This window comes from Amblyomma americanum, chromosome 11, assembly GCF_052857255.1.
Source record: "Amblyomma americanum isolate KBUSLIRL-KWMA chromosome 11, ASM5285725v1, whole genome shotgun sequence".
In the NCBI taxonomy this organism is placed as follows: Eukaryota; Metazoa; Arthropoda; class Arachnida; order Ixodida; family Ixodidae; genus Amblyomma; species Amblyomma americanum.
The window spans coordinates 4,520,766-4,545,738 of record NC_135507.1 but is presented as its reverse complement, the minus strand read 5'-3'; the positions used below and the strand labels follow the sequence as shown (position 1 = coordinate 4,545,738).

At 45.7% G+C, this 24,973-nt stretch overlaps 1 protein-coding gene across 1 annotated transcript in view; it reads left to right on the top strand.

Moving 5' to 3' along the window:
* LOC144111407 (WD repeat-containing protein 76-like) overlaps positions 1-24,973 on the top strand; it is a 33,677-nt gene that overhangs the window by 3,430 nt on the left and 5,274 nt on the right. The window contains exons 3-12 of the mRNA XM_077644689.1: positions 1,195-1,275; positions 3,022-3,105; positions 8,574-8,632; positions 14,833-14,929; positions 17,735-17,895; positions 20,122-20,275; positions 21,011-21,163; positions 21,414-21,529; positions 22,547-22,645; positions 24,445-24,594. Coding sequence (XP_077500815.1) covers positions 1,195-1,275; positions 3,022-3,105; positions 8,574-8,632; positions 14,833-14,929; positions 17,735-17,895; positions 20,122-20,275; positions 21,011-21,163; positions 21,414-21,529; positions 22,547-22,645; positions 24,445-24,594 — 1,154 coding nt within the window. The remainder of the gene's footprint in view (positions 1-1,194; positions 1,276-3,021; positions 3,106-8,573; positions 8,633-14,832; positions 14,930-17,734; positions 17,896-20,121; positions 20,276-21,010; positions 21,164-21,413; positions 21,530-22,546; positions 22,646-24,444; positions 24,595-24,973) is intronic.

Sequence of the window (24,973 nt, the reverse complement as noted above, 5' to 3'; positions counted from 1 at the left end):
ACTTCTGACTGACACGCTTGACTTGTGTTCTGACACATGGGTGTATTTCTACTTTTTTTACTCATTATTAATAGAAACAGTGCGATTTGTAAATTAAGAGAATGAGTGCTTTTTAAACAGTAACAGGGGAAGCACAGGGAAAGCTCTAATGCAGTCTTGTTATACCAGAACCTCACTCATAAATAGCATAGGATTAGTTGTCCAGGTATGTAAAAAAACTGTACTAAACCCTTTTTCTAGATAACAACAGTGCTAGTTTCATTTGCTTTAAGTGTGCTTGAATCTTACGAAATCATCTTGGATTTATCTATTAATGGAGTGATTTTTTAGTGGAAATAGCAGTAAAGGAGTATAGCAAAATGCGTTATCAAAGGATCTCGCGACACTCTTTGTTACTGCTTGTTTGTCTCCATTTGGGGACCTAACGCAAGGATTAACAGTGAACATGAAGAACGAGTTTTACTGTAGTGATAGATGACTGCTGGTGCTTCTTAAAAAGCAGTATTACAGTAAATGTCCTGAAACGCTCCCCCTTACTGTGAATGATAGAGGTAGGAAAGTGATGTTTTATTTTTTTTAGTGTGCTGGCACTTATAGTGGCCATTCCCCACATTTAGCCGTTGTCTGTTTGCCTGAAGCCTCCATTTGGCAGGTGGCCCACCTGCCACGGTGGGCAGGCGGCAACCTGCCCAGGTGAGTGTTAGAGAGTGTGCTTGCATATGTGCAAGCTTGTACAATCATAAAATTAATGAGCGTGAACACGGGAGCACGTGGCAAATAGCCTGTCACGCTACTTGTGGCAGGCAATACGTGGCAGGTATTTTGTACAACTTGGTAAAGCGGCCGCCACATATCGGCACAAGTAGGGTTTGGGGCTAATCGTCATGCGCTACTGTGTTCACACTCATAAATTTCATGTCTGCAGCTGGTAGGTTGTGATGACGTCACAAAGTCGTGTGACCTAGGTGGCAAATGAACCACTTGCTTCATAAAGCAGGTGACTCACCCTTATAAAGAATTCACACCGCAACAAACATCTCAGCATAGCAGTGTTTAATTATGCGAAAATTGCAAAACACACACTGCTAGAGCGCATACTTGCATTTGGCCTAACTACGCAAATCGGCTGCATTCTTTTTTTTCGTTCTTCAACCTTTCTTGCTGCTAAGCGTTTACCTTGTTCACTGGTTACAGAATGGCAAGGAAAGCTCTGCCAAGAAACAGAAGGCTTCTGCTTCGGACAACAGCAGTGCAAAAAAAGTCAAAGTCAAAGAGGTATATAGATCTACAGTTGTTTTTGCTCTGAACAGGGGTGTGTGTGTCCAGTGGTTTCGGTCAGGGCAGGACCGTTTTTATTTATTCCTAGTTGACAGAACCAGCAGGCCATTATTTAAGTGGGTCTGCATGCCTATACAGCCAAGCCCGCTTATAATGACCACAGCGCTTATAATGACCACAGTTATAACGAATGCTCGCTTATTACGAGTGAGGGTTTGTGAAGATGTGTATTAGAGCAACGTCACTTAGTCTCAGATACTACGAACAACCATGACAACACAACTCTGATAGAGGATAGTTTGGCCCCACAGTCGGAAAACGCGCACTTCCTGCCAGTGTAGAGACCGAAAAGTGTTTCCAGGCTATTGTGTCACCCTAGACCCCATTCTAAAACATAGCAACATCAAAAAAGCAATAAAAAGCTGGCATTGAAACCGCCGACCAAGCGCGCACCAACGGGCTGCAGTGTCACTCTGTGCACGCATGCATGTATGCGGAATTTTTGAGTTCGTTGAAGACAAGCACTGGTTCTTGTGAGACATGCCGTGTAAGAGACAGGGCATTCACGCTACCATTGTCCTGATTTCCAACCTCGAGCTCACAGCATCTACTAACTGCACAAGGTAAAAATTTGTAATGTGAATATCTCATATTTAGTTGATGTAGTAGCATTTGAAGTATTCATGCGGTGAAGATGCTGCTTTCAGTGGGGATTCCTATTCATGATTTGTCTCTTGTTCAGCAGTATTGTGCTGCGTTCACAATACGGATTTTTCTGTGATGACTGTTTTGGTTGCACATCACGAGCTGTTGGGCGAGTTGGTTGGCTTTTCGGAGGTTGAAGGCTGTGGGGCTTTCAACCTTCAGTGTACTTGAGCTAGTGTTCGGTTCTGCATCATTCTGCAGTTTTCAATTTGCTATCATGGGCGGTATTCTATTCTATTCAGGTTCAATTCTTTTGTGTTATGCTTTGCTTTTGATTTGTTGTTGCTGCTGATCTACATGCGATGAATGCTATTTCTTCATCATCGGATGAGTCGACAACTGAACACGTCTGGTGGGCTGCTCTTGAAACTTCGTCCTTTCCATACGAAAAGTGCTTGTGCTGAATGTACACATCTTCGGAAAAAAACAACAACGTATTTTTAAAGTATAGGCTGCAAAAGAGGCAACATTTACACGACACATGCAGTCACAAGCATCTCAGATACGACCGTGCTGCTTATTCTACAATTGGGCCTCCAGGTCCCAGTGATTTCATTTGGAATTATTGTTTGCAAAATATTTTAGGGATTGTAAATGTGTATAGACAAAAGAATTTATTTTGAAGGAGTAACGGTGGGCTTACTTGTACTCTTCCACGTGATTAGAGAAAAACAAAATGATTTTCTTTCATCTACACAGTGCAAAGGAGGATAGCAAAGCGCACGCAGTTTTTATATCCTTCTCCTACATGCTAGCATGCATCAGTCATGTGAAAGGCTGCTAAAATATGTAGATGAATTGCTGAATGTTGGAACTACTACAAAAACAGCAGGACTTCCTCGCCTAATTCAAGACTGGTGGCCCCTAAATTTGGTAATTCCAACTGGAATCACTGGGCCTGAAAGGGCTAACACGTCAAATGCAGATGTTGCACCTTAGTGGGGCTATGGTCTTTGGTTGTGTGTACTTTGCCGTGTGTGCTTTGTATATTTGGTGCCTTGCGCTAAGTTTTTATGAAGACCATTTTCTAAATTCCAGGAAAAGGAAGAGACCTACCGGTCACTGATCCAAAAGAACATTGATGAAAAGATGGCCTTCCTGGAATCTCTCGGCATTGATGATGTATGTATGCCATTTGTCACCCTTGGCACCCAGTATCAGTTTGTAAATAATGTTTCGCTTGCAATATGCACTCTTGTAAACTGTTGTTCTCATTGTTTTTCACTGAAATAAAATGAATCGTGAGTGAGATGCGAAGAACCTTTGAGTCGATGCGAGGGACGGTATGAATTGACTAGTCAGCAAGTGACCTTTTTGTGATGAAGCTCACTGCACTGAGCATGCACACCTGTATTGAAAGCACAGTACAGTAAAATCCCGTTAATTCACATTTCGCGAGACTGAAAAAAATGTTCAAATTAACCGAATATCGAATTATCAAGATAGGAGAAGGTAGGGGGCGAAAAAGAATGCAGCAAAGTGTCCCACATCAACATGCCGTACTTACATGATTGTAAGTCGACCCATTTTTCAAAATTTGAAAATCCGAAGTGGGGGGTCGACTTACAATCGAAACGAAAGCATGGCACTATAAGTAAAGGCGAGACAAACGAGATATCAGGTATGCTTCTGTCTAGTTGCATATCTGCTGTGCGACTCCGTCGCATCGCACTTGGTGCTGGCCTTGAGCAGCTGCTATGTCAACGTGCAGAACCGGCATCTCCTTCCCGCGCGCGGCCGCCGATGGTGGCTATCTATAAGCAGCAAAAAGGCACCCCTCCCCACTCCCCACACGTGGCTGCAAATTGCAGCTGCTGACTAGCAGCGGCGGCCTGAAAAATGTATTCGCTTTATACTCTAAAAGGCATCCTCCAAGGTTTTTTTTTTTACTTTCAACTGCGAATTCGGTTCTCAAGGGAGCGTCAAGAGTTGATGGAAGGGCCGCTGTTCCAATCGCAGCAGCACCGCCACACAGAACGGCGGCGGCACCGGGGAGTGTCAGTGGCCGACGGAAGAGCCAACGCCGCTCGTGCGTAGTTTCTCTTTGGCTCTGACGCATTTGACTACTGCCGGCCACGTTTCACAAGTTTTAATTGTAATGCTTCGTCAATAGTCATTTGTGCTCCGGGTCCGGTAAGCGATCGGTGCTCATTCAGGCTACATTCAAGATGGCTGTTATTCTTTACACCGAAGAAACAAACAACTGCGCGCCGGGCCGGAAGCTTGACGTTCGCAATGGGTGATACAGTTGTGGCAACTGCAGCGAGGCAAAATTTTCAGATGTTCACGCGATGGTGTTAAGTGGCTGTTTGCAGATGTGGGATTTTGCTGCATGGTGATGTTAGAGTGACGTTCTGTGGGGCCACAGCAGCGCTAGTGAGGATGATGGTGGACGAGTAGCCCAGTGGTTAATACGTTTTCGTTTTGTAATATGCCCATGGGCACGCCCGTGTGCGACAGCCGATTGCGGCTGGCGATAAGCAGCGGCCGCAGGATAATGCTATCGCATTCTATTATTAAAAGCCAAGTTTAAACGACCTCCAAGTTTTTTCTGAACGTGATGTGGGGGAGTCGACTTACATTCGTGTAAATACAGTACCTTTATTTTTCTTTAAGAAGTCTGCAATTGTGGACTACTTTGTGCAGGAAACTTCCATTGCAACAACTACTTAATGCACTTCCGCCAAATGATGCAGTGCACACACACCGTCTGAAGATCATGCACATACGTTTCCTAGTACTAGAAACAAAGGAAAATTAAAGGATCCCGAACAGAAGATGCTTTCTTGCACCTGACTGGGTTCAGGGCCCCACACAATCTGCGCACGGAGGAAACATCAAAACCTTGCCTTTGGGAGGTGTGAGATTCGATCCACAGTGCTGTCAGGTACTCACTGGTGCTACAAGGGCTGCAAGCTTTCCTCTGACATGGGGCTCAGCTTCTCTGGGTGAAATGTCCTCCAGAACACTTAGAGCCTCAACAATCCCCATTGCAGTGTGATGTGGCAGTTCATCACACACATTGTCGTCGTTTTCCTGGCTGCTACTTGCTTCCTAAACCACCTTCGACAATTTGACTGTCAGTGAGATGGCCAGCAATGACATCACTGTCTCTTGTAACGTACAGTAAAACCTCGGTAATTTGGCCCTCATTAATTCAGAAAGTCGGATAGCTCGGACTGCCGCTGGAGTCCCACCAAGCACCCATGCAAGTCTATGCTGTCCGAAGCTCATTTATTTGGATGCCGTGGGGCTCGCATCGGTTAATTCAGACACGCCCCCGAAGGGGTGCCGTGTCGAGATATGGCACGGCACTAGTCCGCCACGACAATGGCTATCTGCTGTGCAAATCAGCAGGCCAGCCAAGCTGTACACACACCGTTTGGTACGATTGCCTTGTCGAAGGTCTTTTTTTTTTTTTTCGCAGGCGTCTTGCCACTCTGGCGCCAATACACCCTTCCCTCGCTTCCACCCTTATGGTATTTCCATTCTTCTAGCTCGTCACGTGCTGTTTGCCGTTTGTGTGGTGAAACGTCCTCACATGCGACGCTGCAGGCGAAGAAGCTCCAGCACTACTGTTTCAGACTCTGAAAGAAGCCGCGATGACCGTTAACATTGTGGAGCAGTTCTGCTTCCGCCAGGCCCGATAGTGTGCACGAAATAAAACGTTTGATGGAACTGTGAGAAGTTGCTGTTGTCATGCAGTTTTCATTTTAAAAGGAGATAAAAATTGTCCAGGTTCCCTCCAAATAAATTTCACTTTCACGCGAATGGTTTTTGGCAGTTGAGGGCGGGGGGGGGGGGCATTCAGTAATTTGACATTTGGGTAATTTGGACTTCTTTTCACTCCCTTGGAGTCTGAATTAATGAGGTTTTACTTAGTCGCACAGCTGAACATTTGATGGCAGAATGCTTTCAAAGTCTTCATCGTTGTCCCCTGCGTTTGTATTGACATCTTCGACATCGACAAAATCCGTGGTGTCAGTGAAACCACCGTGTCTGTAGCAGTTTGCAACTACTACAGGTGGTATGTTGCTCCACACATGTGCTAGTGTGTGCATTGCACTAAGGGGAGTGTTGTCGTACTTGCCGGGTTTTCAGGTACTGAATCATTCCCTGGTTCATTGGCTGGAAGGAGGCAGTAGTGTTGGGAGGCAGAAAAAGCGTTTCAATGTTTTTCTGCCCTGACGTGTTGTGCACACTGCAGTTGTCAAGGACAAGGAATACCTTGCATTTTTTGGCAGAAAAACGGCAGTCCAATTGGCGTACCTAAGTTTGAAATATCTGCAACATCATCAAAGCCTTTTTGTTCGAATAGCAGTCGACGGTCAGTTGCTTAATGTTTTTGAAGCACCATGGGTTTTGTGATTTTCCACTAAGCAGTAGCTTCAGCTGCTGTGTCCCGGTCATATTCGCAGCCAGCAGAACAGTCACCCTCTCATTACTCTGCTTGCCGCCGACACATGGGTCTCCTTTGAACGCGATTGTCTTGTCAAGTGGGATCTTGCAGAAAAGTGTCATCTCATCTGCGTTAAATACTTTGAAGGGCTCATAGGCCGCAAGGCGCCTCAGAAGCTCAGCCCTCCAGTCGTTCTCGGCACTTTCATCCTGAGCACCTTCTTCAGGCACGAATCCTGAAAAAGTGCCATTGGTGCTGGTGCGGTACAGAACCAGTTCTGTGGTGCAGGTGCAGCACTTCGGCAGAGCCACAAATTAGGTGCGGCAATATAATTTGAGCGCATGCAGGCACAGCCCTTGTCATCTGCTGACCTTGGAAGTGCTCAGTTTTCGCATGTCATTTTTTGTGTGTGGTCGTTTACGTGCCTAACAAGACTTGAGTCAGTAATGGACGATGATGGCGATATCACATAGTTCCTTGTTATGGAGTTCTCATCGACAGTGAAGATGAGGGAACTGTGCTGTCTTTCGACTCAACATACTTGGTTCGGACAGACTGCAATCGAATTCCGAAGTATTGTGAAAGCGTGGTTGCAAGATACTTCAATTTTGAATTCATGAGGCTCCTCAGACTCTCTAGAGAGATGATTGAAGAACTTTTGGTGCGCTTCAAGGCCTCTGCATATTTTCCGACACCCCGGGGAGGGCGCCCACAAATCCCCGTGGAGGACCCACCTCACTGAGTTAGCTTTTTAGAAGTAGCGATTAAAAAAAAAAGGAAAAGCTTTTCTCCGGCAGCTCCAGAGGGCTTCCGCTGCTTAGTGCTAGCTCCGGTGACCCTATATCCGCAATGGAAGGGCCAGGCAGCTGCGAATCTGGATGCTTAGCGCAGCAGGCAAAGGCATGCCAGTGCCAGTTGTGGCGAAACACACTTGGATTCGCCTTGCCACAGTTTGCCTACTGCACATACACTGTTGTTGCACCGACTGAAAAAAAAAATGTTTTGTGGGAACTTGCTCGCACACAAACGGCTTGTCAACATTGAAGCTACAGCAGAAAACGCAGAAAGTTAACTGCTGTCTGTAGATTTCAGTGCTATTTTCTCGCAAAATGACGCCGGACTCGTTGATGACAGGGAAGACCTCCCTCAATTCACTGTAAATATTTACAAGCATGTTAGCGTCGTCTATGCGTCATCTACTGAAAGCCGTCTGCACGTGCACAACTTTTTTGCACCTCCTTCACGGCTGGTGCCGTGGTTCCTTGCACCACAGCGGCACCGTGGCTGCAGCCGAATCAATTGCGTATTAGCAGTGCAGGGGGCGCTGTGAATCGAGGGCTTTGGTGCAGCACGCCATGAACCGGTGCAAACGGTGCAGTGAACCACAGCTGAATTGAATGCAGCTAATAGTACAAGCATCCCGTTGTGCCTTCTGGGCAGCTTTGATTTCACGCAGAAATTCCACAGGGGGAGGTGGAGCTCCGTTCTTCCACGTGACCTCACAGCCTGTGTGCTGGATTCGAATGGCGCTGAGAAATCCAAGAGACACGGACACGAGACTGTGCCGCTGTGATAACAGTAATAATAATAATAAATATAATAATAAGTTAAAACTGTTACAAAATCGCACACCTAAATCATAGCTCTAAAAATCTCGCGCCCGTTCCTCGTAGACTTCCCCATGCTGTTCAAGTCCAGCATACAGGCTGCCAGGTCATGTGGCAAAACAAAGCCACCCTTGCCTTCTCGACTGCTGTTTATAGTGATGAGGATGGTGCCTTTGCATTTCAGTTAAATACCAGTGCCACTTGCACTACAGAGGCCAGACTTAGGCCCTCACTTGTGATCATTATCACCCTACTTCCGCCGCCCTCTGCATGTGCAGTCTCCGCTGTCTGTCTGAATTAATGAAGGGCGGCCAGATTTGTCCGAATTAACGAGTTTCAAGCCATAGAATAGTGTATGCATTTGATGGGACCAGACGAGCTGTCCGAATTATACGTTGTTCTGAATTAATAAGGGTCGTATTTATGAGCATTTACTGTAGCTCTTTGAAAGGGCAAGACATTTGTGTGATGGCAATAAGAACTTGATGCCTGGTGTTTCAAGCCTTTAAGATTGAAGACTTTGTAGGGCCATAAGCTGGCATTGGATTGCAGTATTTAATGCTTGTAATTTTTTTCTTTTCAAGCTGAAAGCATCTATAGTGCCTCCTCCGGTACCAGTGCCTGCCAGGCCATCACCGTCAGCGTAAGAGCTCTTTTGACACTGTTGACACTGCTGTGCTCAATCTCTCACCTGTGCAGGAGGAAGGCATGGTTTTAGGAATGCCTATTCTGTGTGCACTTCCTTTGTGCTCTTAAATTTTCATTTTTGGCATCTGCAGAACATCTGGGATGCCCATACAGGTTTTTTTTTTCTTCCTTCAGCTTATACCTCTTCTCTATGTGGGGTCACTGTTTCTAATGAGTGTCCTCCGTTTCTTCCTGTGGTGAGCTGTCTCGATCCACAGCTTCTTCTCTCGAAGGTCTGCCCTTGACTGTCCCCATGCCCTTTTCCCTTCGATGCCCGTCTCTAACTCCTCTCTTCAGACATATTCATCCCTCCTCATCACGTAATTAAACCAATGGAGTCTTGACTCTTGTAACTTCACTAATGCGCTTGCCATCTAGCCCTTCAACTGCCAAATTATTTCCCGAAAAATGTACCAAACTGCCAGATCGTTTTCTGGCAGAAATGACTGTTGTCAGGCTTAAATCATTTGGGGCAGTGCAACATCGGGCTGGATGAGTGTGACTTGTCATTGGCAATATTGGTTCAATCTCTCATGATGAGCAAAGCTTGATGTTGGTGGTTAAAGGGTTAACTGTGCCACTGCTGGTCATTTCGTGCTTGGTCCTTCCTGGTCACCCACACATCACCCCTTGAAGCATTCTCATTTCAGACACTTGCATCCTCTTGACAGTTAGAGGTCGTGGTTGTCTATAAACATGACTGCTTGTCTCTGTAATGCAAAATTGAACATGCACTTTGCCAAATTGAGCAATGTGTGTCTCCTTGCTCAGGCAAGTATGCGTATTGAAGCAGTGCAGTGAGCCAGGCACTGAAAATTTCAGTGAAAATATTGTAGAAATTTTCTAAACGAACTTACTGGAAAGGAATATGCCAAATTATTTGTCAGAAAAAACATCAGTGCCATGGTGCACTGTGAAATAATCTCTTCATATGCTTAGTTGAAGTGACTCATGAGCACTGACAAATATTTGAAGCCAGGATTTGTTTGTACATATAGGTAGTTTTAACCAGTTGCTGTAAGTCGAATACAACAGGGATGAAGCAGCAAGTGCTTCAAAGAAGGTGCTCCAACCAGTGGCATTGACATATCAGGGTGTGATGGTCAGTTGTCCTTTTGATGTGTGATCTGTGCATGCGTAAAACCCTAGTGGCGCGCTATTGAGTGATCTGGATGGCGTTGCTCCATGCCGCTCCCAGAGCAAACACATGGGAAGCAACCAAAACAGTGTCGCTGCTGCCAAGCCATCGCGTGCTTTTAATGGGGACCAACATGTGAGTGATGCTGAGCGCTTCTTGAAGAGCTGAGCGACAGAAAAAGCTCTGATGCGCAACTTGCTCAGCAAAGCAACTAAGTGGAGGCGGAGGTGTAACAGGCAACGCAAAGTTCAAAGTGGGATGTTGCGGTGCCCTGCCGGTCACTCTAACCAATAGCCATCGCCTCGTACTTGGCTCTGCCCACGCTGCGCTGACACAGCTGCTTCGGTTTCCATGCATGTTAAAGTTGCTGTTGTTGGTATCTGCTTACAACTTTTTTTTTTTTTACGACCTGCTTTGCAAGCAGATTGTGAGTTTGCTGAAAGAATACTCAAGGGCACAGGGTAAGGTAAAATTAGAAAAAAATCGTTTTTTTTTTCTTTTGGAATTTTAGAAGTTCAATTCTTTCTACACATGTTCCATGATCGCACTTTCCTCAGAAAGCCATATTTACGGCTGAAAAACGCTTTTTCCGAAACCAAGTAGTGAGCGGCCACGCCCCCTTTCAGGATTAACGTCAATTTTTTCAACCAAAAAGTCCACCACCCGATTTCAAAACTTGTCTAAAATCAGCTACATATAAAAAATTGTCTGGCAACTATTGTACAGCTCCTCTTTTTTAGCCAAGACAATCCTGAGACGCTTTGCACGTTTTTTCCACGTTTCTGCAACCTTCATGCAGCTGCGTCCGAGTGCTATCCCTTTCGATCAGTATTGTAAATTGTGCCGGTGTTGGTTGCTGCTGATAAGTTGAGATGCCCAGGGCAAAGAAGGCCTTCGTCAGGCGTGAATTTCACGGCAACCGCTACGCTCATCGTGAAAAAGCAAAAGGATGTCCACGACCGAATGAGATCCCGAACGCCGAACGCGCCAGCTCCTCGACATCGAAGCTTTCAAGATTTTCTCTGTGCTTCCAGGAAGAGGATGTGCTACAGAGCATGGACATGGACGGCATTTGTGCCGCAATTACACAGATTTGTGTGTGCAGAGAGTGCGGTGGAAGTGTTGAGCTCATCGAAATTGTGACAAAACGGGTAGGTGTTGCAAGCGTTAACAGTTTGAACTGTGAAGTGTGTAGTGCCGCACAACGATTTGAGACGTCGAAGAAAACTACTTCTGGCCTCTATGAAGCCAACCTCAGGTTAGTGTATGCCTTGAGGTCCATTGGTAAGGGAATGGCTGCAGGAAATATACTCTGTGCTATGCTAAACCTTCCTAAGCCGCCGACAAAGTTTGCGAAATACAATCAAGAGCTTCTAGGTCACATCGAAGCTGCTGCTCAGGAGTCGATGAAAAGGGCAGCTGACGAAGCTGTGCAGCTGAATGAGGGGGATAAAGACATCGCAGTTGCTCTTGATGGAAGCTGGCAGAAGCGAGGCCATACTTCCAATAACGGCATAGTCTCTGCGACCAGTGTAGACTCTGGGAAAGTGCTGGATGTGGAGGTTTTGTCTAAACGTTGTCCAAAGTGCAGCATCAAGGGTACAAACAGTGACCCTTTTCATAGAGAGGTGTGCCAAAGCAACTACCAAGGCACCAGCGGTGGAATGGAAGTCGCAGGAGCACTGAAAATTTTCGGCAGGAGTGAGGAGCTTCACGGCGTTCGATACGTCAAATACCTTGGGGATGGTGACAGCAAGGCTTTTATGGCTGTGAAGGCACAAATGCCATATGGTGATTCCGTTGAAATATCCAAGGTTGAGTGCATAGGGCACGTGCAAAAAAGGATGGGCACAAGGTTCCGAAGGCTAAAAAAAGGAAACAAAGCAGGAAAACTCTCTGATGGAAAGAGCCTCTCGGGCTGAGGCCGACTGACTGATGCAGTAATAGACAAGCTCCAGACGTACTATGGTTTGGCCATCAGAAGAAATGTAGGAAACCTGGATGAAATGCAAAAGGCCGTTTGGGCAACCTTCTTCCACTTATCGGCCACAGACGATGACCCATGCCATGGACTTTGCCCAAAGGGACCTGATACGTGGTGTACCTTCAACAGAAGTCAGTCAGAGGGCATGCCATTTTTCCACAAGGAGAGTTTGCCTGCATCTGTCTTGGAGGCTATCAAACCCATTTATAGGGAGCTATCGAAGGCTGAGCTCCTAGAGAAGTGCCTGCATGGGCGAACTCAAAATGCAAATGAGTCGTTCAACCATGTTGTTTGGGAACGCGCGCCAAAGAATGTGTTTGTTAGGCTTCGGACCCTACGGATGGCAACACTGGATGCTGTTCTTTCATTTAATGATGGTAGCATCGCACGGGCTAACGTTTTGAAGGCGTGTGGATTGAACCCAGGGAGCAACACCATCAAGTGGCTGAGGGAAGCTGACCATAAGCGCATGTACTTTGCGGACCGAGCAACACGACAGCTTACAAAAGAGGCCCGACAGTCAAAACGACAAGCCGAAAAGCGAAAAAATGATGGCGACAGTGACTACGAAGCAGGGGGCTATTAAACCAATTACTATGGAGGCGTTTCTGTGAATAAAAAATGGTTTTTCACATCTTTTTTCTCTTTACGCTCTATTATCTCAAAACAGTGTTTTTTCTTACAAAGGTACCATTATTTCCAATGCCTTTCAAGACAGACGGCTGATTTTTTTTGCAATCATCTACATAAGTGTTGCCAACTACTGAACTAGAATTAAGCAATTTCACTGAGCAGTTATTCTGTTATGAATTTTGAAATGCGCAAAGAAAGGCCAGATTTGTGTACTACCGGAAAAAATTTTATTAAAAATCGAATTTTCAACACATTTCAAATATTCTAGTTCAGTAAAAAGAGCACAAAATTTGGCAAACAATGATATATGTATTATTAGGCTACTGTTATTACTTAGTGAGAAACATGTACCTCAACATGGCCTAAAATGCATGGGAAGTATAGGGCTTACCCTGTGCCCTTAAAGGCAATACTGCATGAGTAGATCTACCTAGAGAGTGTGCATTCTGCTCAAGTAGGGATGATGGTTTCAGCGCAATAGTTAGATTGTTTGTTTACGTATTTGTTTCTAGGGAATGCCACTACATGTTCCTTGCTTGATACAAGATGCGACATTTGCAGCAACAGAGGGGTTTACTTCATCATGTGATAACACTATAAGAAGGGCTGATGATATTATCACTGGAAAATGCTTCAGATTCCATGCAGCTTACGAGGTGGGCTTGGCTGTTCTCACTCATTCTATTTTCACTCACCGATGCGGCCAATATTTGATTTTTATTATGTTCACTTGCATTACACTAAATGGCCTATTTGCTTTCTATAGACGACATCGATGAATGCTCTTGGCTGTGCCTCCAGCAACACTTGGTAGTCACCCTACTGACCTTGCATTGTATTGGCAGTTCTTGCTAATATCATGTTTGTACTGCAATGTAAAATATTGTTGATTTTTGGTCACTATTAATACTGACACTGGTGCACCATTTCCGATGTGTAAAATTAATAAGTTGTCCACATTCGCCACATGCTGTAACTCCGCAGGTTAGGCTTATGTTTTCCACAGAACTGGGCCTCTTTTGATTAAAGTATAAGAGTTGGAGAAATGTTTACTGCTGGCGAGTGTCAAAGTGTGAAAACTTGATTCTGACCACCCTGGCTTTTCTGGCATCACTGGCCTGAACTCTCGTCACAGTGCGATGATATTCGGATGCCCATTGTGCTGGCAATTTCGTCGGGAAGTCTGAAAACATCCCGCCAGTTGCTAACGCCGGTGTTGCGTTCGTGCATCATTTTCATGTCTGCCTAGTGTAGTTGTGTTTCCTAAAAAAGGAGCGCAGCCATTCAATCTGTCTCTCTGCAGTACCATTGCTGAGAATGGAGCTACTCGAACAGACACCGGTCTTTAACTCTCAGTTGGCATGCAGATTGTTTACAATGCTACTCGCTCCAGCCTCGCAGCTGTACGTTTTTCTGATACTTTCGTCTTTCTTTTTTGGGCTATTCTCATTGTGTACTTGCATAAAACGTCCATTTGTTACTCAGTTGAGCTCAGTAGTCCAGTTTTTTTCCTAGTCGCTCCCACGTGGCAGCACCACATCCACATGCAAAAGACGGATTACCCTGCACCTGCCACCAACCTGCTGGTGCCCATGGCAGATGCAAGGCAGTTAACCACGACATTGTGACAGTAGGTTGACATCATGGTGTGGAGGGCCTTCTTCGAGGAGCACATTTGCTGCTTCACTGCTTAGTTGTGTCCAACTACTGTATTTACTCGCATATATTATGCACCCCCAGCTTTTTACCTAGATTTTTGAAAAAAAAAAAAAAACTTATTCGCATATTCTGTGCTGTGCCAGCCCACCGGCATGTACGCGGGTGCACGTAAGGCGGGCTTGGGACGATCGGTGTGGCCATGTTGCGATGTGTGTTTGCAAAAGGTATGAGTGGCTAGGGCATGAATTGTGCGCCGTTTACCCGACTGGCTCGCGCTGGCGGACGCTTTCATAGATGAACAGTCGCGCGTGCGCCCGAATCCAAAACTACCAAACCATTTGCTGTACGGTTCGCCACTGGTCAGCCAGGCTGCACACGAGGGCACTGTTTTATCGCCTGTTATCTCTTTTGCCTCCTAGTGCTGGCTTCGGGATTGTATTGTTGCACTTATCGCTTTGAGCTGCGCACATGCCATCATGTCATCCCGCAGGGAACTACATAACGTGGGGCAGGGCGGGAAGGGGTATGCGTCTTATATTTGGAGTCAACTTTTTTGTTGGCCAGCAAGGGATGCTAGTTATGGGATCTACATATAAGCAGCATTATTCAGTATACATTCCTCTTTACGGCCTTTGTAGCATCTTTAGGACAGGTTCACGAAATTTCCAAGTAATTTTGGTAGGCTAGTTTTGGCAGGCTTGATGATTATGGAACTGATGCTTATTGTTTTTGTTTTTTACAGAAGAAAACAGCGGACGGTTGTCAAGCCTGTAGCATCGAGGAAAAGTCTGCGACTGCAGAACAAACCGGCCGTGCCTCTTCAGGACACCTTTTACCAGGTGACCTCCCTCAAAACATCTTCTTGTCACTTTCTTCTTAACATTGTGATGCTCCACATTTTTGAACAGAGATTAATGTAAATAGTTTAAGGAGAAGAAAAGGGGTTCTAAGAGGCATTGTAAATGCATTCAAGCATGCTTCACAGCAGAAATTTTTTATTCCATTGAAAATCTCGATTTCACATTTGTCTTTCAATTGTCTTTAATCTCTTTATTGCACAACACCTTGCTTTTTATAATAGGAGGCTGTCTGTCTGGGAAGAATGCTTCATATCAGAAGTGCTAGAAAAAGAATGCCTTCTTTAAGTTGCGTCTTTGGCTGAAGTGCTGCACCCCACATATTGACCAAAAATAACCAGCTAGCCCTACAACGAACTTCACTAGGCATGTGTGAATAGTGTTTTTTTTTTTTTTTTTTTGCTTCGTAACGAATTCGAAAGGAATAGAAATTTTCTTCGAATAATTTCAAAGCGAATAATTCGGATACTTCTGGCAAGTACTTTTCAAGTAATTTCAGCACTTCTGGCACCCAAAAAGATTGAATGGTGCAATAAGCATTTTCAAAATCATGTATTTTTCATATACACAAGGCCATTTCATGAACAAAAGAGAATGCATTGAAGCTGTGTCGACTTTCTGCAAAAATGCCACAGCTATGCCATCGGAAACGGGAGCCGACCTGCGTGTGGTGCAGACTATCTGTGGGGTGTGAGACCTGTATGTGGGCCTCCAAGTGATGTTCTTAACTGTGATTGTGTTGTTGCTCAGCTGTTGCTTTTAAGCAGTGGCTCTATAACACCTGCTAGGAGTATGTACCATGCGCCCAGCGCCACCCTGCATCAGGCGTCAGAAAGGGGGACCCATTTCCATGTGTCTTATGATAGCTCCTCTTCGTGCTCATTTCATGCTGAAAAGGGCAGCTGTGGCAGTTGCAGTCAACTCAGACTCGTTCTGCGGAAGTCAAGAGAGATGTGTGTCCTCCAATTAGAGAGATTTAGCATAGCGCAATGCACTTCTGCTGGGAACCACTGCGGATGCGTAGATCGCCCAGGGAACGCCACAAGGCGCCAGCCAGCTGTTTGCACGCCTGCCCTGCCGGGACCAATCAAGGTGTGCACACTTGCAGCTGCAGCTGCCGCAGCCGCTCTTTTCCACATGAAATTCACTAAACAAGCGTGGCTGTATGAGCACAAAGGGGAGCTAGCATGAGACACGTGGAGATGCGTGTCCCTTTCAGACGCCTGATGCGGGGTGGTGCTGCGTGCTGGGCATGCGGTGCATATGTTTAGCAGGTGTCATGGAGTCTGCTGAAGAGCAGCAGCTGGAGGCCCCGCTTATAAGGTCTCGCACCCCACAGATACGTTAGCACCACACTTAGGTGGGGTCCCCCACTTTCCGATGGCCATTTTTTGCAGAAAGTTAACACAGCTTCCACGGGTGTGACAAAGCATTCTCTATTTTTTCCATGTAACGGCCATCTGTGTTAGAAAAATGCATGATTATGAAAATTCCTGTTGTGCCGTTCAACATTTTTGTATGCCAGAAATTTGAAATATTCAGTTCGAAATTATTCGAAGAAAGTCACTATATTTGCTTCGAATTCACTTCAAGCTAAAAAGCCACTATTCATACATGCCTCCTCTAATACAGAAGAATCTCAGTGATACGAACCAGGTTGATACAAATTTCGTGATGATACGAATTCGCGAAATTCCCCGGCCATAGTGCAGTGTGTACAATGTGCGGATTTTCGGATGTTCCGAACTCTCTCCCTCTCCTCTACGGATGATACGAACGTGCGAGCCACGACCGAACCCTCGAGCACTAAGCACTGCCCACACATCGCCGACGGCGGGATCGCGCACGCAGTGAGTGGCGGTGCGTGGCCTGCACACATCGCCATAGTCGCGATCGCTAATTGTGCGGTACGCACCGCGTGCACCAAGCGTTGGTGCGCGGCCTGCACATATCGCCAAAGTCGCGATCGCTAATCGCGCTGTACGCACCGCGAGCGGCGGTGCGCGGCCCGCACACATCGTCAAAGTCATGATCGCTAATTCTGCAGTACGCACCGGGCACACTGAGTGGCAATGCATGGCCCGCGCATTGCCAATGTCGCGATCGCTAATCGTTCGGTATGCACCGCAAGTAGCGAGCTGTGGCCGCACAGCAGAGAATAAATCCCGTCTGCCGTAAACAGGTCTCTGTGAATGCATTTTTCATTCTTCTGCATATGAATTTTGTTTGTTTGGATGATACAAAATTTCGGATGATACGAATTTTTTCGCGATGACCCCGTGAGATTTGTATCACCGAGATTCTACTGTATCTGTTACAAGTCTGGGGCTGTGTCCAGGTAATATTGTTTGTGCTTTCGGAGCTAGTCACAAATCTGCTAAGGTGTCCAACCTTTTCTTCTTCGTGGCTCTAATAGATAAGTCACGGGAGACGTTCAGATATTTTAGTAGCCATTATTATCTGGAGCTAAGGCATGAACTTCGTACTTTTGCAAAGAAGAGTCAGTTTGCATTTTGTCTTGATCACAATATTGGCGCAAGTGAACTAGCAAACAAAAGGGGTGTTTATCAACACGTCCTTGTCCCTAGATTCGTATTTTGCTTTTGAGAAACTTTGAAATGAATGGTTTGATGTTCTTGCAGTTTTTCCTTCAATATCTAAAAGCCACAGGGCACTGACTGTGTTTTGTATGGCATTGGCCAAGGTGGTATTCCTGCATTGTAAAAAAAATGCATATTGTCTGTCAGTCGTATTTGACTTGGCTCAAAAGTCACTTTGCTTTTGCAGCCACAGGAGCCAGCTGAAATACTGACAGGACCACTGGAGTTTGACAAGGTACTTACTCATGGAATGGATGGTGAAGACTCCAGATCTTGCCTCTGTGAAACCATAGTAAAAGAAGAGCTGTGCCAAGTCGCCCCAGAGCCTTTGACGAGAAATGCAGAAAGGTTCGCACTCCTGTTTTTTTTTTTTTTTAAGCTCAGTGGTGTGAAGCACCTGTCTTGACTCACCACACTCACAGTCAGAAGAGATTCTTGGTCACTCTAGCTGGGTGTCGTTGCCACTACATGCAGTGAAATCTCGATACATCGAATTATACGGGGCCTCCAAGAATCGTTCGTTATAGTGAAATATTGCAATACTAATATAATTGCTAATTAAGGCTAGTAATTATACTGGGCAGTGAAAATACTGTACCTTTATGAAGTGCACACACTCAAGAAGGAAAGTTCCAAGCAGGAATGCAGCGACAGGTTTGTTACTTGTTTATTTGAAGAAATGTAGATTTCTTTTGGCGGGTGCGGCACTTGGCTTGAGGAGAAACACTTGATGTCCTTGACTTTCTTGTGCACAGCATCAGGCACATCATCACAACGTCCGATGGAAGTGTGAATCTTGATAGAAGCCCGAACATCTGCATTGGACACAGGCTGGCCCGCGGGCAACACAGCGTCATTGTCATCCACTTCATTTTCTTTGCTGTGGTGTTTATCACGAACACTGGTGTTGATGTCGTGTACAATTAGCTCCTCCGACGGCAGTGCTGCTTTGTTCTCGACGTAGTCATCAGAGGTTACGGATAAGTCTACAGGGAGCTTTTGCCAACCTCACTCCACAGCTGTGTTGCATTGTCGTAGTCATATGGGTCCTCGCTGTCCTCGGAATTAAGTGGCAATTTTAGAAGGCCTGCTTTCCTCCAGCAGTTCAGGATGGTGAAGGCCTTTCCGTTCCACCATGCCACAGTTGTCAATTCTGTGGCTTGATGGGCGTTGATGGGGATCGAAAGTCCGAGCCGAAAGTTTATCAGCTATTGTTGCACAAGGTGCTTCTAAAAAGCTGTTTTGACACACTTTATAATCCCCTGCTTGAGAGGTTGAAGCAGCAGTGTCTTGTTGGGTGGCAGGAAATTCAGGCATACATTCGTGAGGCATATGTTGACAGAGTGCGCAGAGCAGCTATCTACAACCAAAAAAAAAAAAATGTTCCTAACTTTTCTCTTATCTGGCCATCCATTTTCTGATGAACAACTGCCGCATCATCCATGCCCATTTGTTCGCTTTGTTGTCTCATGGTGGTGAAACGTTTTTCATATTTGCATGTAATAAGGTTTAACTACTTTCCAATGATTAAGGTTTTCAATTTTTTTTTTTTGTCCCCATTAAATTACAGCAAAGGAGCACATATATGCTAAGATATGTTTTCCTCCTGCCCTTGCACTTCTCTTCGTTAGAGTTCATAGTCTTGTCAGGCAGAAGCTGATAAAAACATGGCATCTCATCAATGTTGAAAATGACCTCTTCAGGGTGTGCTTAGGCTATCTTTTGAAAATGGTCATTGCACCAAGTGTCGGCGCTCTCCTTGTTCGCAGCCACTTCCTCGAAGCAGACTGTCTGCCAGGTACTTCCGTTTTTCTGCCAGAAATGAAAAAGCCACCAGCTTCGAACTCCGTTATCTTGAAGGCAGTGGCAAACTCATGTGCTTTCTCTTGAAGCATCGGGCTTCACACCGGTAGATTTTGTGTTCTTGTTTCTGTAAACCACGTCACTAAGTTTAGAAAAACCGGAAAATCTGTTCATTATAACTAGGGTTGTGCGTATTTTTCAATATTCGAAATTTCTAATATGAATCGATTATGTTTGATATTAGGTTCATATTCATATTTGAGAAATTGATATTCGAAAATTCTCGGATACCTGCCAGCGATCGTATACCGTGCCGACTTTCATAAATTCGAGCGTAGCAAAGCCACAATATCTGGGCAAATTATGCAGCGATCAAGTTTAAAGCTTCAGGAAAACTATACAAAGGTCCTGTTTCTTTTCTTCTCTGTTGTATATTGCATGGACTTATCGCGTTCCGATGCCGATTCAGGCAAGTACCCCAAACAAATGTAACATAAAACAATTATGCTGATCAAATGCCATTACTATGCGAAACCTAAGCTCGAACAACTTGCCAGTTTAGCTGAGAGAAGCATTCCATGGCAGGTGTTTAATTGGGGAACACGCTGTAGTGTTAACTGACTCTAGGGAGAAAAAATTTGTTACATGTTTCAGGTAATCTGAAGTTTGTTGCACACCTAGTAAAGGTGGCTGCAGGTGAACCGTTATGTCGCTCTTGGATTCACTAAAGGGCATTGACTGGAGTGTTGTTTTTTTTCTTGTCCTTTGCAGGATTTTGAGCAGGCTCTCAGACTTGGTTGCTGATGACACCACCGTTCAGAAAGTGCTCCCATCTCGCATCACAGCCATTGCAGTTCACCCTTCGCTGACTGCCACCCTGGTCTTTGTTGGTGACAAACTGGGAAACTTTGGCTTTGTAAAGCTGGTGAGAACAACTCTTACTTAGAAAGGATCCATCCTAACAGCTCGTCTGATGACTAATTTTATTTGGGGAGCAGTGGGAGCAGGCATAGAACAGGGGTTGCATTCTGAAACAGTTGTTAGGGAGGGGGTGGGGGGCATAATGCTTTTTTGCATGCCTGTTGGCTGCAGGAGTCAAAACTGTTGGCAAGCCCTTTTTCTGTCAATGTCAATTTAAAGGTTTAATGTTGCATGGTCAGGCAATTGCCCTTCTGCGAATATTGAATGCAACTCTCTTGGGCCTTTCAACAAGAGCTATAAGCTCTTTTAATATCTAAAAAGGAGCTTTCGTGCTGGTTTGAGCTCCAGGCAGAGGCTTCATGCACACAGTTGAACAGGCTGAACATGTTGGAATGTCCTGTGGGAAACTTGGTGGTGTATTTCGAATGCCCTTCACTGCAGTAAGTTAGCATCGGAGAAATTATTTTATTTCTCTTGCTGGGCTCGTCTTACCTGGATGCGGCTTTCCTTCAAGAGCCCATTTTGAACCAGTGTTAGACCCGTAGCATCGAATTGGTGGGCGTTCGATGCCATAGACTTAAATGGGCACTGACCGAGATTCAGCTGGCAGTTTGAATTATCCAAATTTCTGAATTAACAGAAGTTGAATTAACGAGCTTGTACTGTATATGAAATCGTTGTCAGTTGCAAGCAAGTGTGAAAGTTAACTGTTTCTTTTCTTTTGTTTGTTTGTCTTCAGGGGACAGGTGAGAATGTGGTTGAGACATACAGACCACACACGTCCGGCCTGATGTGCCTGAAGATTCGTCCTGATGACCCTCAGAAGATCTACTCCGGCAGCTACGATGACACCTTGAGGTGTGCTGACATCGAGCGAGGCATTTTTGATGAGGTAATCATGTAGTTTGTTTTGATAAGATTAAACAATTTAAATTAGGAGTCAGAACTTTCCACTGCTAACTGCTTTGTCGATTGCCATCACAGTCATTTGAAAATGGCAATTTTTTTTCATATTACTCTGTGTAGCCAGTGAAGCACTTGTTAGGTGAAGTGGGCTTGCTGCTAGTGAAACTGTTTGCATGTCCACCAGAGGTGTAAAAATGTTATTCAATCCTTATATGAGTGCAAATGCTCTCTTGCAGCTCTACCGCTGTGCCCCCGATGCTGGAGTGATGTACTTTGACTGGATGCAGGACAGAACCATGATTGTGTCCCACAGCAACGGCCAGGTTTCTTTCGTGGACACCAGAGTGGAAGAGTGAGCTGTTTCTCTATTCTGGCCACTGCTGTCGTACTTACTCAAATCTAGGCCTGCCTTAATTCTAAGCTGATACTCGAAAGTTGAAGGCCAAATGAAGAAAAATCTTTCCTCAAATGTAATCCAGCGGAAAAAACAATTGAGAACGACGGCAGCGACAGCGTGCAAATGGCATTTATTTCCACGAACCTGCTCGCACTCACTCATCATTGTCATCGCTGGCTTTCTTATCACTGTCCTCTTTGTACAGTGTTCTGTGCCATCGAATGCACTGGAAATGCTGCGTTTTAGGAACAAGTATGCAAAAAAACTTCCCGGGATGTCATGCTAGTCTGCAGCAATCCAGCTAGCTACAACTCCTGGCAACGCGAGCTTGATGCACTTGTTGGTGTTAGCTCGTGCATATCATTGGTCCCATGGGATGTCTCGCTCTCTTGCCAGCTTTCTCCTTTTGGCCTGTAGCACTTCTGTGGTGGTCACTGCAAGTGCCACTAACCTCCATGATTTCACGAACTCTGCCAGTGCCGATTCCACTTCAGGGTGGTGGCCTTTCTTCGGGCCCTTGAAGGTCCTCTTTGTTGAGGAGCAAGAAAAAAGTTCATCATGCTGTCCCCTCCAGTTGCAAACATTCTTTTTGTACACGCTGAAGTCCCGACCGGCTTGCAGGTTTTAAGACTGCTCTGCAGTGAGCACTTTTCGCTTGAAGGTGGCACTATAATGACTGTGTTTGATGCCATGATGTCGGTGAAAGACTTGCACTGCTGATGAACGTGCCCACGCCACCACATGAAGAGAAAACTAAGCAAAAATGGCAGCCAATGCAATTTGTGCTTTTATCAGCATCGGCCACGGATAGTAACAGCCACTGTGCCGTATTGTGTCGGTGTTTCGGGGGGTGTCACCTGTGTGCTACCCTTTTTTGCTTTAACAGTACTTTACCTCTAACTCTGGCAAGGTCGTGGCTGCTGCTTTGGTTTTCCCCTGGCTTCTGATTGCTGCAACTTTTTTGCCCACTAGGAAGCAGACTAGCTTGTACGACCTACATGACCGGAAAGTGAGGACCATCGATGCCCATCCCACGAACAGCTCCTGGTTCCTGACCGGAAGCACAGATGCGTGAGTATACCTGAAGAACTGAGAAGCTAACCTGATTTATTTGTCCTGTGAATTGTGCTTAGTAGTAACAGTTCTGGTTAAGTGATGCTCTTCTTGCTTATTCACAGTCATCCTGAAGTCTACAAGTTTTTCCGTATGGGTCAGTACTAAAGTATTCATACCTACGCAACTGAATGGGAATTTTAATGTCATAAACCATGTACCTGGTAAAGAAAAAGGCCTGAAGACATTCCCCGCTCTTCCTTTCGTATTTAAGAGCGCAGCACTTAAGTGCCCGTTGGTGGCTTTAGCCACGTCGCTATCGCTGGTATAACAGAGCGAATGAGAGTACTGCTGCTCGCTCATTGATAGTGCCAGAGTGGTCATACGCCTAGGGGCTTCAGGCACGCCTTGCCTGCTGTCGTCCATCACCACTGCATGAGCGGAAGTGAGTGGCTAGGGGAAGGGAGGTCTGTCTGTCTGTGGCAGCATGCGCCCATGCATTACCTCCTGGTTGTCAGGCCATGCTCCTGTCTGTTGGCGGGCGGTGCTGTGAAGTATGCTGCACATTATAGACTGTCCGCGTCGGCCACGCCACTCCCAGCGTTGTCTTCCTAGTATAAGCCATCTGCTCATATAATACAGTGCAAAATAGTCTCAGCCAGTTCCTTCTGGAGAACGAGCGACATAGCTGATGGAAATGCTTCATCTGCCGCTGTTGCTAAATGAGCTGCCCCGAACAGAGCCTCATCGCTGCCGCCGAGAGGACCCTGGAGTTCACGGTGCCGAAGTAGAGGCTAGGCGGCGCCTTCGAGAGGACCTTGCCGTTCGCGCCAAAGCTGACAGAGCTACGCTCAACTTTCGCATTAGGAAGTATCGTAATCGTCCTTAGAATTTCTTTAATGCTTTTCACGCTGATTGCTATTGTATTATTTCTAACTTGTGTCCTTGGTATCGCCACCTGCGCACGAAATGTGGGGTATGCAGTTTTGATTCGTGAGCACTTAATGTGCAACATTAAAATTCAAGTTCTACATTTTTTGCTACTGGTATTGCACTGCTCGATTCAGTTCTAATTGAGACTTCACTTCTGCTTTGAAGCAAAAATATATCAGAGTTATGAAAGAACGCATAACATGCATGACAAGATAGGTGCCCCTGTACTGTTTTTTTTTTGCCTGCCTTTTTGGCAGCATATCTTGCTGACATTTCACTCTTTGCACGCTTGTACCGGACGCAACATAGCCACTCAAGCTTTACTTGTTACCAAATGGCTGTTTGTCTGTATGGCACAAGAGCCTTGCAGATTTCTCCACTGAGTGGCGCATTGCTGGCACTGCCGTTTTCCGTGACCTGCAGGTTGCTTGGGAAGAGCAACTTGGGTCTCATAAGCCCCACCGATGACAGCACCTGCCATCGGTGGGGCTTGTGAGGGTACGTTGTTTAACCGCTGCACCACTGCGCCAGGAGTGGATGAGGACTCCCAGCGATCTAGTAATGTAAAGTAGAGAATGACCAGTGATGGGAACTAACCTATTAACGCTGTTTTTTCGTACCCTTAAGGCGTAGCTTAAGTCCGATTTCGTCGATCTTTTTCGGAAGCCTGCTCGACCTTGAAAACCAAGCCTCATACCAAAACCTAAGTGCTAGTGCACCTAATTCGCATTTAGCCTAACCACGCTAAATTTAATCAGTCTCCCTCATCATTCGCTTTCTTTCCTATTTTTTTTTCTTCATCAGTTTGGGTTTAGCAGTTTGTATTCTGCTTATGTGTGCATCCTCCATCATGCCTTACCTCACTTCTGGTCTCTTTTTTCCAGGAAAGTGAAGCTATGGGACTCCCGAATGATGTCCAAACGGAGACCCACACCCCTGGCGATGCTGACGCACAACCGTTCTTGCTCTGGAGCATTCTTTTCTCCAGTCCAGGGCAACAGGATTGTCACAACATCGTTTGATGACACCCTGAAGTATGTTGACTGCATTATCAGATTATTACAGTAAAACCTCGTTATTTCAGAATTCAAGGTGGTGGAAAGAAAATGCCCACATTATCTGAATGTCGAATCATCGAATAGCCCCCCAAAACTGCCAAAAACTGTTCACATGAAATAGAAATTTATTTGGTGGGAACTTGGGCAATAGTTATCTCCTTTAAAGATGAAAACTGCTCGACAGCAGGGATTTCTCGCAGTTCTTTCATATGTTTTCTTTGTGCATGCTGCCGGGAGTGTTGGAAGCAGAAACGCTTCACGATGGTAGGGCCTCCTAGGCTGCTTTCAGTGTGTGACATGGCAGTGCAGGAGCTTTTTCGCATGCGGCGTGGGATGCGAGGAGGCTTCACTGCAC